The sequence below is a fragment of the Nerophis ophidion genome, linkage group LG01, assembly GCF_033978795.1.
Source record: "Nerophis ophidion isolate RoL-2023_Sa linkage group LG01, RoL_Noph_v1.0, whole genome shotgun sequence".
NCBI lineage: Eukaryota > Metazoa > Chordata > Actinopteri > Syngnathiformes > Syngnathidae > Nerophis > Nerophis ophidion.
In genome coordinates, this window is record NC_084611.1 from 20157823 (window position 1) to 20172566 (window position 14744).

General features: G+C 35.9%; 1 protein-coding gene across 1 annotated transcript in view; it reads right to left on the reverse strand.

Moving 5' to 3' along the window:
• adgrd2 (adhesion G protein-coupled receptor D2) overlaps positions 1–14744 on the reverse strand; it is a 103855-nt gene that overhangs the window by 44395 nt on the left and 44716 nt on the right. The window contains exons 14-16 of the mRNA XM_061917614.1: positions 12145–12247; positions 6301–6454; positions 4382–4515 (exon numbers count right to left, since the gene is read on the reverse strand). Of these exons, the coding sequence (XP_061773598.1) occupies positions 4382–4515; positions 6301–6454; positions 12145–12247 (391 nt within the window). The remainder of the gene's footprint in view (positions 1–4381; positions 4516–6300; positions 6455–12144; positions 12248–14744) is intronic.

Genomic DNA, 14744 nt, shown 5'->3' on the forward strand with positions numbered 1-14744 from the left:
CGAAGGGAATAAACGGTAAAAAATGGATGGATGGATGGATGTTTTTTTTCTTTAAAAATATCCTTGTCCAAAAATTAATAATGAATATTGACCTGAAGTGGGTTCCCTACGGGTACTCTGGCTTCCTCCCACCGCCAAAAACATGCACCTGGGGATAGGTTGATTGGCAACAATAAATTGGCCCGAGTGTGTGAATGTGAATGTGAATGATGTCTGTCTAATTGTTTGGCCATGCTATGAGGTAGAGACTTGTCCAAGGTGTACGCCGCCTTCCGCCCGAATGCAGCTGAGATAGGCTCCAGCGACCTCCGTGACCCCGAACGGGACAAGCGGTAGAAAATGGATGGATAGATGGAATACTGTGTGTTTTTCATATATATATATATTTATATATATTATATATATATATATATATATGTACATACATATATATGTATATATATATATATATATATATATATATATATATATATATACATATATATATATATATATATACACATACATACATTCATATATATATATATATATACACATACATACATTCATATATATATATATATATATATATATATATATATATATATACATATATATATATATATATAAGGGATGGGCGATATTGGCTTTTATTAATATTGTGATATTTTCATGCCATATTGCGATATTTGATGTATATCTCAATATTTTTCCTTAGCCTTGAATGAACACTTGATGCATATAATCACAGCAGTATGATGATTCTATGTGTCTACATTAAAACATTCTTCTTCATACTGCATTAATATATGCTACTTTCAAACTTTCATGCTGAGAGGGAAATCACAACTAAGTCAATTGACCAAAACTGTATTTATTAAATAGTCTTCATTCTCTCGTGGGTGACTTTTTAAATGAAAGAACAAATTAGTAGTGCTGCTACCTTTTGTAGTAACACTTCTGCTGCATACTTTGCATATTGCTGTTGTCTGCTGAATATCTTCCCGCTTGAAGCCAAACCACCGCCAGATGATGAACCCCCTGCTGTTTTTTTGGGGCATTAATTGTCTTTCCTCCATTTATGATCAGTTTCGCACCTTCTCTCTCTTGTATTGTCACAAGCTCCGCTCCGCTTGCACGACCTGCACGACAGTATGTGACGTATGTAAGAAGGTGGGCTTGTTTTACGCCTATGTGAGAAGGAGAGACGAGAAGGAGTGAGAAACGCCTGTAGTATAATGCCCGCAGCTGAAAGCAACTGCGTGAGAATGTACCCTCGAATATTACGATATGGTCATTTTCTATATCCCACAGAGACAAACTCACGATATATCGTTTATATCGATATATCGCCCAGCCCTAATATCTTTGGGTGTCCCACGATTTTCGATTCAAAAACTATTTTTTCTCATTCAAAAGGATTCTGTATTCATTCAATACATAGGATTTCAGCAGGATCTACCCCAGTCTGCTGAAATGCAAGCAGAGTAGTAGATATTTAAAAAAAACGTTTTATCAACTGATTGCAATAATGTAAATTTGTTTTAACTATTTAACGAACCAAAAATATTACTTATTTTATCTTTGTGAAAATATTGGAACCAGTGTGTTGTCAAGCTTATGAGATGCGATGCAAGTGTAAGCCACTGTGACACTATTGTTCTTTTTTTAAATTATTTTTATAAATGTCTAATGATAATGTCAATGAGGGATTTTTAATCACTGCTTTGCTGAAATTATAACTAATATTGATACTGTTGTTGATAATATTCTTTTTTGTTTCACTACTTTTGGTTTGTTCTGTGCCGTGTTTGTGTCTCCTCACAATTGCTCTGTTTATTCTGGCTCAGAGTGTTGCTGGGTCAGGTTTGGTTTTGGAATTGGTTTGCTTTGTTACGGTATTGCTGTGTGTTGTTTTGTTGGATTGATTAAAAAAAAAAAAAAAACGATTTTTAAAAAAGGATATACCGAGTTTGAATCGCACAACGTGAGAATCGCGATTCAAATTCGAATCGATTTTTCCCATATATATATATATATATATATATATATATATATATATATTTATTTATATATATATATATATATATATATATGCCCTGCGATAAGTTGGCAACTTGTCCAGGGTGTACCCCGCCTTCCGCCCGATTGTAGCTGAGATAGGCGCCAGCGCCCCTGCGACCCCAAAAGGGTATAAGCGGTAGGAAATGGATGGATATACATATATACATATATATATACACACACACACACACATATATATATATATATATATATATATATATATATATATATATAGTAAGGAGGATACAATAAACAAATACGGACAAAAATTAATTAAAAAAAAGGTTATAAAAACTTATGATCAATAGATAGAGCTGAAGTTCATCCAGAGATTTACGTGTTAAAAGTGAAAAAAAAAAAGACAAATGTTTGACTTTTATTTAACACTTTTATGGTGGGACCCTTTTGGATCCCCAATAATTTTAGTTGGATGTTTTCTATAAAACTGTCAAAGCTCAAAAAATAATAATTAATCAAAATCAATGTTGTTATGAATTATTGACTTATTTGAGGACCCAATTATTTCACATCAAATTTTCCACTTTAGAAAATGTGTGTTTGGCATATAAACAAATAAGTTTTCTTTGACAAATATGGCATAAAACATAGGAAAAAAGTCACATATAGAGTTATGAAAATGTATAATCCATGGATAGATCAGGTATTTAAGTGCTGCAAGAAAAGAAAAAAAACCATATATGACTTATAATAAAAAATATATGAGTGGGACCCTTTTGGACCCTCAGAATTTTTTGTAGGATTTTTGTCTTTAAAAGTAATTCCTCAAAAAATAATAATGTTATGAATTATTGACGTATTTAAGGCTCCAAATATTTCACTTCAAAAATCCCCTTTTTAAAATGTTTTTGGGGAAAATCTTGCATATTTTGTCTTGGCGCCACAAAAAATGGGTTTCTTTGACAAAAATGGCATAAAACACAAACTTTGTAAAAACGGATAAATATGAAGTTAATCTAGAGATTTAAGTGTTGACACTTTCTTAAATATATGACTTATTTTTGATAATTTTTATAACTAAGACCCTTGTGGGGAGCCCTGAACGTTAGAAACATATAATACTGTATATCAGGGGTCACCAACGCCGACCAGGTAGCCCGCAAGGACCAGATGAGTCGCCCGCGGGCCTGTACTAAAAATAGCTCAAATAGCAGCACTTACCAGTGAGCTGCCTCTATTTTCTAAATTGTTTTTTATTTACTAGCAAGCTGGTCTCACTTTGCTCAACATTTTTAATTCTAAGAGAGACAAAACTCAAATAGAATGTGAAAATCCAAGAAAATATTTTAAAGACTTGGTCTTCACTTCTTTAAATAAATTAATTTTATTTTTTTTACTTTGCTTCTTATAACTTTCAGAAAGACAATTTTAGAGAAAAAAATAGAACATTAAAAATTATTTTAGGATTTCTAAACACATACCTTTTTACCTTTTAAATGCCTTCCTCTTCTTTCCTGACAATTTAAATCAATGTTCAAATAAAGTTATTTTTTTTATTGTAAAGAATAAGAAATACATTGTAATTTAATTCTTCATTTTAGCTTCTTGTTTTTCCACAAAGAATATTTGTGAAATATTTCTTCAAATTTATGATTAGATTTCAAAAAAATTATTCTGGCAAATCTAGAAAATCCGTAGAATCAAATTAAAATGTTATTTCAAAGTCTTTTGAATTTCTTTTAAAATTTTTGTTCTGGAAAATCTAGAAGAAATAATGATTTGTCTTTGTTAGAAATATAGCTTGGTCCAATTTGTCATATATTCTAACAAAGTGCAGATTGTATTTTACCCCATTTAAAACATGTCATCAAAATTCTAAAATTAATCTTAATCTGGATAAATTACTAATGATGTTCCATAAATTCTCTTTTTTATTTTTTCAAAATGATTCAAATTGGCTAGTTTTTCTCTTCTTTTTTTCGTTTGAATTTTGAATTTTAAAGAGTTGGAATTAAAGATAAATTATGTTTTAAAATTTAATTTTAATTTTTTTGTGTTTTCTCTTCTTTTAAACCGTTCAATTAACTGTTTTTTTTCATCATTTATTCTCTACAAAAAACCTTCCGGAAAAGGAAAAAAAAATGTACGACGGAATGACGGACAGAAATACCCATTTTTTTATATATATATAGATTTATTTATTAAAGGTAAATTGAGCAAATTGGCTATTTCTAGCAATTTATTTAAGTGTGTATCAAACTGGTAGCCCTTCGAATTAATCAGTACCCAAGAAGTAGCTCTTGGTTTCAAAAAGGTTGGTGACCCCTGTTGTATATTGTATTGGTTTTGAAAATGAAAAATATCGGGAGGGACGACGTACCGCCAAGACAAAGATGACGGGTCCGACAAAAGACCAGATGGTGCCCGTCTTCAGGTTGAGCCAGCAGTGGGCGTCGGCCTTGTACTGGTTGGCGCTGGCCGCCAGCGTGACCGCCACGATCAGGATGGGCAGGCCTGCGGTGAGAGTTCACAAAGCAGACACGATGAGTTTGTTGACAGGAGTTACACGTTGTCAAGACATATCTGTGGAACGCTGACTGCTTGGATGCGTGGAGATTAGAATATTTGGTCTGCGGGACTATTTAGTCTCCGGGGGGACACATCTGCACCCGGGAAACATCTTCATTTTGTTCTTGATTGCTGTTTGACATTCTGTTCTCAGCTCGCAATTATGTCACGTCACATTTGACACCGTGGCAGACGCCAACATGGGGAACAAACGCTGAGGATTACTTCAGGCTGCATTAAAGCAGAGCTGCTCAATTAGTTTTGGTCATGCCCCCCTTCGGGAACATCACTTTTTTTCACGCCCCCCTATATTTAGATATTGAATATATAAAATATATTTATCCGCAAAAACCACTCTTTAAGTTTCTGGTACCAGCACCAACATGCCACCGAGCTGTGTATTGTTTTCTCATGCCCCCCCCCCCCCCCCCCCCCCCCCCGACACCTTATCATGCCCTCCCACCCACAATATAAGAAGAATGATTATAAAACTTTAAATGATATCTGTATATCATGTATGCATGCATATTTTAGCTGTGCAGTGTTTTTAAATATTTTTTTTGTCATGCCCACCCTTGGGAATATCACTTTGTTCACGCCCCCTATATTAAAATACAATTGAGAACCTGACATTTATTTATCTGTACAAACCAATCTATAAGTGAAGTGAATTATATTTATATAGCGCTTTTCTCATGTGACTCAAAGCGCTTTACATAGTGACACCCAATAACTAAGTTACATTTAAACCAGTGTGGGTGGCACTGGGAGCAGGTGGGTAAAGTGTCTTGCCCAAGGACACAACGGCAGTAACTAGGATGGCACAAGCGGGAATCGAACCTGCAACCCTCAAGTTGCTGGCACGGCCACTCTACCAACCGAGCTATGCCGCCCCAGTTTGAATACAATTGAGAACCTGATATTTATGTATTTATTTATGCATACAAAGTACTCTTTAAGTTTCTGGTAACAGCACCAACATGCCACCGAGCTGAAGACATGTGTGTTGTTTTCTCATGCCCCCCCTGACACCTTATCATGCCCCTACACACACACACACACACACACACACATACATATATATATATATATATGTATATATACACATGTATATACATACATATACGTATATGTATACATATATATATACATATATGTATATATGTATATATATATATATATATATATATATACACACACACACACACACAAACATAATTGTATATATATATATACATATATACACATGTATATATGAATGCATGTATGTATATATATGCGTGTGTGTATATAAATATATATATATATATATATATATATATATATATGGGTGGCAGCGGCTGCGATGACCAAAAAGAACGCGGAGTTGGAATACAATTACAACACTTTATGCACATATTTATATACATATTTATATAATATGTAACTACAAGCTCCATTCACAGACAGAGTCCCATTGCTTTTATGAGCGGTCGAGCGAGTCAAAAACCAAAAAAACAACAAATTATTATTTTTTTTTTATTTGTGGCTGCTGTAATTCTTTCGTGGCGGGCCGCCACAAATAAATGAATGTGTGGGAAACCCTGTATGTGTATATATATGTATATATATATATATATATATATATATATATATAAAATGAAAACATCAAAATGGCCCCCGCATGCTTTGATTTTTCAGTGTGTTCTAACGGCTGGTGGGCAGACAGTATGCATGATTAGACATTATTACCCCAGCCAATGGCATAGTAGAGTTTCATTCTGCGGTCCTCACTGATATTGACAGACACGACTTTGCTCCACAGCAGCAAGCCTTCAACCAGCATCCAGGAGAAAGAAGCCATGAAGAAGAGATGGAGCAACGCAGTCACCATAAAACATGCGGCCTGCAGGAACCAAAGTGAAAAGAAACATTGATTACTTGAGGGGGGGGTTGCCCACATCTGAAGTCCTCTCCAAGGTTTCTCATAGTCAGCATTGTCACTGGCGTCCCACTGGATGTGAATTCTCCCTGCCCACTGGGTGTGAGTTTTCCTTGCCCTTTTGTGGGTTCTTTCGAGGATGTCGTAGTCGTAATGATTTGTGCAGTCCTTTGAGACATTTGTGATTTGGGGCTATATAAATAAACATTGATTGATTGATTGATACTTTTATTGGAAAACAGTAATTGCAGTGCTTTTCAATTCTTTTCTGTCATGACGATGATTGAAACACAGTAGGACCTCAACTAATGAGTATTTTCAGATCAATTATGCTTTAAGTGGGAGCGTAGCCTACTGAAACCCACTACTACCGACCACGTAGTCTGATAGTTTATATATCAATGATGAAATATTAACATTGCAACACATGCCAATACGGACGGTTTAGTTTACTAAATTCCAGTTTTAAATTTCCCGCGGAGTTTCTTGTTTTAAGCGTCGCGGAATGATGACGCATGCGTGTGACGTCACGGAATGTACAGGACATAGCACAGCACCATTTGCGGCTAAAAGTCGTCTCTTTTCATCGCGCAATTAAACAGTATTCTGGACATCTATGTTGCTGAATCCTTTGCAATTTCTTCAATTAATATTGGAGAAGTCAAAAAAGAAAGATGGAGTTGGGAAGCTTAGCCTTTCGCCACACAAACACACGGTGATTCCTTGTTTAAAATTCCCGGAGGTGAAGCTTTACTATGGATCAGAGCGGCCAAGCGAACATGGTTCCCGGCCAAGCGAACATGGTTCCCGAGCACTTGTCAACCGGCAGGTTTCGGTGAGAAAATTGTGGTAAAAAGTCGCCTCTTACCGGAGATCAGCTGAGCTTGCGCCGTCCATGCAGCTACCGTCGACTTCCCTCAGAGACTAGCCTCAAGACCGTGGACACACCCCTCCGAGTATCAGGTACTATTTAAACTCACTAAAACACTAGCAACACAATAGAAAGATAAGGGATTTCCCAGAATTATCCTAGTAAATGTGTCTAAAAACATCTGAATTCGTCCCTATCCAATCGGCTTCTTTTTTAAGTTTATTTATTTTTTTATTTTTTTTCTAGTGTGTCGCTATCAATATCATCATCCACAAATCCTTCATCCTCGCTCAAATTAATGGGGAAATTGTCGTTTTCCCGGTCCAAATAGCTTTTGCTGCTGGAGGCTCCCATTATAAACAATGTGAGGACGTGAGGAGCCCTCACCTTTGTGACGTCATCGTCTGCGACTTCCAGTAAAGGCAAGGCTTTTTTATCAGCACCAAAAGTTGCGAACTTTATCGTGGATGTTCTCTCCTAAATCCTTTCAGCAAAAATATGGCAATATCGCAAAATGATCAAGTATGACACATAGGATGGAGCTGTTATCCCTGTTTAAATAAGAAAATCGAATTTCAGTAGGCCTTTATAATCATATCTCAACATTTATCCATGGAAATATGGAAAAGCTTCAGATGGTTTGTTTGACGGAGAAAGCAAATAGTGTACTTTGTTACATAACTTCATAAAAAACATCTTACTTGCTTGTATTACATTGTATTGATTTCATTCAATATTCATTATATAAAAGTTTTTCTTTCTTTTAAAAAAAAAAAATACATTCCAACGTTTTTAATGGGCGCCCAGCTCTGATTAAATTTGAATCTATTTCTTTTAATGGGCCAAGTTGATTTGAGAGACAATTAAACTCCTATGTAGGGACGGCGTGTGGCAGTGGGAGAGTTGACGTGCGCAACCCGAGGGTCCCTGGTTCAAATCCCACCTCGTCATATCTGTTGTGTCCTGAGCAAGACACTTCACCCTTGCTCCTGATGGGTGCTGGTTGGCGCCTTGCATGGCAGCTCCCTCCATCAGTGTGTGAATGTGTGTGTGAATGGGTAAATGTGGAAGTAATGTCAAAGCGCTTTGAGTACCGTGAAAGTAGAAAAGCGCTATACAATTACAACCCATTTATTTATTTATTTATATTGAGGTTCTACTTATTACTTGGTAATATTTATCTATTCATCGTACAATTCACTGGGTTCTATAAACACGTTATTGTCCAAATTGATGAATAAAATCAGCTTTTGACAACCAAGTTGGCTACAACGAGCACAGCTTGTCAATACTGCACTATACTGATAGACCGCCGCGCCCCCCCCACCGGGTCCGCCCCTCCTATTTGAGAAGGACTGCACTAGTATCTCATATGACGCTGTACTTTTTTAGGAATTTCTGCCAAAAATGTTCATTGTTCCCACATTTTTTTGATCCAGGGTGAGTTCAATAGTCCTGAGGTCCGCATTGACCCCATTTGGGCCCTGGAAGGATCAGGGCAGGTCCCAAAAGAAACTATATCATGGGTGTCAAACTCAAATACAGAGTGGGCCAAAATTTTAAAACTGAACAAAGCCGCGGGCCAAGGTTGAATAAATTGACCTTTTAATAGGGACCCAAACAAGTTTTGCACTGAATATTGAACAAGCAAGGCTTATAGAAATTTATAGTGACATGCAAAATCGACTTTCAAAAAGTAATAATAATAATTAAAAAAATATCAATGGCATATCAAATATTTGCAGCCTTCTGAGGTAAATATTACAATAAACTTTTTGCACAGGCTAATAATACATTTGAAAATAAAATACCGATAATTAATGAATCAAACATTAAAGCCTTGTAGTGGCAAGAGAACGTGAATGAATACAATGTTAATTATTGCTCAGTTTGCTACCCTGATTTGCTTTAACACCGAATATGGAACAAGCAAAGCTTATATAACTTAATAGTGCCAAATCAACTTTGTATTAAATACAACTTAAATTAAAATGTAAAAAATGCCTCTTTTCCATTTGCAGCCTTCTGAGGTAAATATCACCAATAACTTTTTCTACAGGCTAATACATTTTAAAATTGAGGGGGCAGGGTTTGGAAGGGTGGGGTTTGGTGGTAGCGGGGGGGGGGGGGGGGGGGGGGTGTATATTGTAGAGTCCTGGAAGAGTTAGTGCTGCAAGGAGTTGCGGGTATTTGTTCCGTTGTGTTTATGTTGTGTTACGGTGCGGATGTTCTCCCCGAAATGGGTTTGTCATTCTTGTTTGGTCTGGGTTCAAAGTGTGGCACATATTTGTAACAGTGTTAAAGTTGTTTATACGGCCACCCTTAGTGTGACCTGTATGGCTGTTGACTAAGTATGCATTGCATTCACTTAATTGTGTGTAAAAGCCGCATATATTATGTGACTTGGACGCTGTATGTATAGAGGAAAAGCAGACGTGACGACAAGTACGCTAAAGGCTGTACCTTTAAGGCACGCCCCCAATATTGTTGTCCGGGGGGATATCGGGAGAAATTCAGGAGAATGGTTGCCCCGGGAGATTTTCCTGAGGGGCACTGAACTTTGGGAGTCCCCGAGGAAAATCGGGAGGGTTGGCAAGTATGAGTATTAGCTGTGAATGCGGTGTTAGAGAGTTGGTGCCGCTGTATAATACCAGCTGGCCAGCTCTAATGTTAATTTGATATTGTCTCAAGGGCCAAATGAAATTACATGGCGGGCCAAATTTGGCCCGCGGGCCAGAGTTTGACACCTATGACCTACATGGTCCCAATGAAAAATGGGGTTGACCAATTTGTTTTGGGGTATTTTAGGAACCTTTTGGGTTGCGTTTCCAGTAAAAGTACTTGTGGAAATCTTGCACCACCGGGTTCTTCGGAACACCAACAAGGGACATGACAGCTGCCTTCATGGTTTTGAACAATTATTTATCCATCCATCCATTTTCTACCGCTTATCCACTTTTTGGGGTCGCGGGGGGCGCTGGCGCCTATCTCAGCTACAATCGGGCGGAAGGCGGGGTACACCCTGGACAAGTCGCCACCTCATCGCAGGGCCAACACAGATAGACAGACAACATTCACACTCACATTCACACACTAGGGCCAATTTAGTGTTGCCAATCAACCTATCCCCAGGTGCATGTCTTTATTTTTCAATAAATTGTCCTTGGTGTACTTCTCAGACATGTGTTTTTGCAGTCTCTCTCTCGATTGGGTCATGCTTGTCATCCACCATCTACCACCCCTCTCTCCTTCCCGACTGCTGCGTTTAACAGAGCGACAGGTGATTAGACAAACGCGCCCAGGTGGGCTATCTATGGACCTGTCACTGATCTCGCAGCCAATCCTGGCACACCCCTCTTCACTGCAGGTCCGCAGGCCACACACCCACCCCCACATTACTGTACATTCGGTACTTTTTTCCTACGCCTTGAACTCTGTGGCTTATAAAACGGTGCGGCTAGTTTATGGATTTTTCTTCGACAAGTTTTCATTCAACACTTCAATGGCTTGTTATTGTTTGTGCTGTGGCGCCATCTTTTGGACGAGTTCACTCACTGGGTAAAGGGGAATTCCCGCTGTAGCGTTTCAACTCACATGGATTTTTCATTCACGTCTGTAAGTTTTACAATATAACTACAACAATTCTTATTTATGAAACCGTCCCATGTGTTATGTCTGTAGGAGTGTTTTCATGCATAGTTGTATGTGCTGTCGTGATGTAATGATGCTAGTGTCGTTAGCATTAGCTAATATGCAAACACATTTATTATTAACTTACAATGGCATTCCTTTTGTATTGTTTCAGTAAATTCACCAAAACGGGATTCGTGGAGTTATTGAGTCTGTTTAGCTGATTGGAGAGCTAGTTTCTGCAGCGAGTGGGACCATGACGATGACTTCTGTTTTGTTTGATCAGCCGTTTTACTGCTTTGTTACAGACACCGTTTGGAAACAATTAAGGTATATAAATAAATGTTTACGGAATATTTCTCTGTAAATAAGTCTATCCACAACATACATATCTATGGCTTATACTCCGGTGCAGCCAATATATGGAAAACAAATTCTTGACATTTAGTTGGTGCGCTCTATAGTCCAGTAAAACGGGGCAGGTCCCTATCCTTTTAGGGTCACTTCTGGTCAAAAAGTGTCCCAAACTGTCCAAGAAACTTGTTCTCCCTCTGCAACCAAACGGCTGTTCATGCTTCGAGTGACATCTATTTTAGCTAATTTAAAATATTCTTTTTCCTCAATAAATGATAAATAAATGGCTTGTACTTGTAGAGCGCTTTTCTACCTTCAAGGTACTCAAAGCGCTTTGACACTACTTCCACATTTACCCATTCACACACACATTCACACACTGATGGAGGGAGCTGCCATACAAGGCGCCAACCAGCACCCATCAGGAGCAAGGGTAAAGTAAACAACGGACGTGACGAGGTAGGTACTAGGTGGGATTTGAACCAGGGACCCTCGGGTTGCGCACGGCCACTCTCCCACTGCGCCACGCCGTCCCCGGCATAGCTCGGTTGGTAGAGTGGCCGTGCCAGCAACTTGAGGGTTGCAGGTTCGATTCCCGCTTGTGCCATCCTAGTCACTGCCGTTGTGTCCTTGGGCAAGACACTTTACCCACCTGCTCCCAGTGCCACCCACACTGGTTAAAATGTAACTTAGATATTGGGTGTCACTATGTAAAGCGCTTTGAGTCACTTGAGAAAAGCGCTATATAAATATAATTCACTTCACTTCACTCAATCACAGCAGCAACATTTATTCTGACCTCATTGGCAGACGCCCAGTCACTGCACATTAACAACAGTTCCGCCGCTCCCAGAGCCACAATCAGGTTCTTGTGGACGGTGGTGCGATCCGACTTGGGAACCCTGCGCAAGGAGAAACATGAATGTCATGAGTAGTGTTGGATCATTTACTGATTATTGTTTACATGTAATTCATTATTTAGTTCACTGGTGTCAAACTCAAGGTCCAGTGGCCAAATCTGGACACATAATTTAAGTTGGCCCATTAGGTTGAGCTACACAATATTATTTAATTAGACTGATTACACTAACAGTTATTATCTATGTATTGTTATTTACAGATAAACACTGACAGTTATTATCTATATATTGTTATTTGCAGATAAACACTGATGTGTTTTATCTATATATTTTAATTTACAGATAAACACTGACATTTATTATTTACATATTTCCATTCACATATAAACACAGACATTTATTTATTGTCTAAATATCATTTACAGATAAACACTACATTTATTATTTATATATTTTCACTCACATATAAACACTGACATTTATCGTCTGTATATTATTTACAGATAAACACTAAATGTATTATCTATGTATTTTTACTTACAGATAAACGAAGACATGTATTATTTATATATTGTTATTTACAGATAAACACTGACATTTGTTATTTACATATTGTTATTTACAGAAAACACTGACATTTATTATCTATACATTGTTATTTACAGATAAATACTGACGCTTTTATCTGTATATTTTAATTTACAGATAAACACTGACATTTATTATCCATATATTGTTATTAACAGATAAACACTTACATTTATTATTTGTGTATTGCTATTTACAGATGAACTCTGACATTTATTATTTATAATGTATATTGTTATTTAGAGACAAACACTGACATTTATCATTTATATATTGTAGATTAACTACGATCAAACTATTGGACAGGACGTCGAAATGTGTAAATAAAGTTGTACTTTATATAAGAAAAATGTGGGAATACAAACGGTACAAAACGATCCTTATATCTTGTTATCTGTCATTCATTCATCACCCGAAGGCTTGTAAACTCAGTCTCATCAACCACAATGCACCTGCTCCCGCTCCTTTCATTACATCCGGTTTGCCGCAATGCATTGTGGAACATGTAGTATTTTAGTTAACCCTTTGTTAGGCTATAAAATAGAAAACAAATCAATCCAGTATCGGCGTTTCTCAAATAATCAATATCAAATACATGTATAAATCAAATCAATTCACTTTAACTCTTTTTAGCTGTAAATAATAATAGATTAATTTATCAGCAATAAATCTAGCATGCAAATTATGGAATGACCATCACGCATGAACTATATAACCCATAAATTACAACATATCTTGTTATTTACAGATGAACACTGACATTTATTATTTATTTATTGTTATTTACAGATAAACACTGACATTTGTTATTTACATACTGTTATTTACAGAAAACACTGACATCTATTATCTATATATTGTTATTTACAGATAAATACTGACGTTTTTATCTGTATATTTTAATTTACAGATAAACACTGACATTTATTATCCATTTATTGTTATTTACAGATAAACACTAACATTTATTATTTGTATATTGCTATTTACAGATGAACTCTGACATTTATTATTTATAATGTATATTGTTATTTAGAGACAAACACTGACACTTATCATTTATATATTGTTATTTAGAGAGGAACACTGACATTTATAACTTTTAAACTGTTATTTACAGATGCCACTGACATTTATTATTTATTTATTGTTATTTACAGATAAAGACTGACATGTATTATTTATATATTGTTATTTACAGATAAACACTGACAGTTGTTATCTATATATTGTTATTTGCAGATAAGCACTGAAGTGTTTTATCTATATAATTTCATTCACAGATAAACACTGACATTTATTATTTATATATTTTCATTCACATATAAACAATGACATTTATTGTCTATATATTATTTACAGATAAACACTTCATTTATTATCTATATATTTTTATTTACAGATAAACACTGACAAGTATTATTTATATATTTTTATTTACAGATAAACACTGACATTTTTTATTTATATATTGTTATTTACAGACAACACTGATATTTATTATTTACATATTGTTATTTACAGAAAACACTGACGTTTTTATCCATATATTTACTTTACAGATAAACACTGACATTTATTATCCATATATTGTTATTTACAGATAAACAGTAACATTTACTATTTATATATTGGTCTTTACAGATAAACTCTGACATTTATTGTTTATAATGTATATTTTTATTTAAAGACAAACACTGCCACTTCTCATTTATATATTGTTTACAGATGAAACTGACATTTATCACTCATATATTGTTCTTTACAGACAAACACTGACATATATTATATACATATTGTTATTTACAGATAAACACAGACAAGTATTATTTATATATTGTTGTTTGCAGATAAACACTTACAGTTATTATTCATAGATTGTTATTTACAGATAAACACTGACAGTTATTATTTATATATTGTTATTTACAACTGAAATGGACCAAACGGT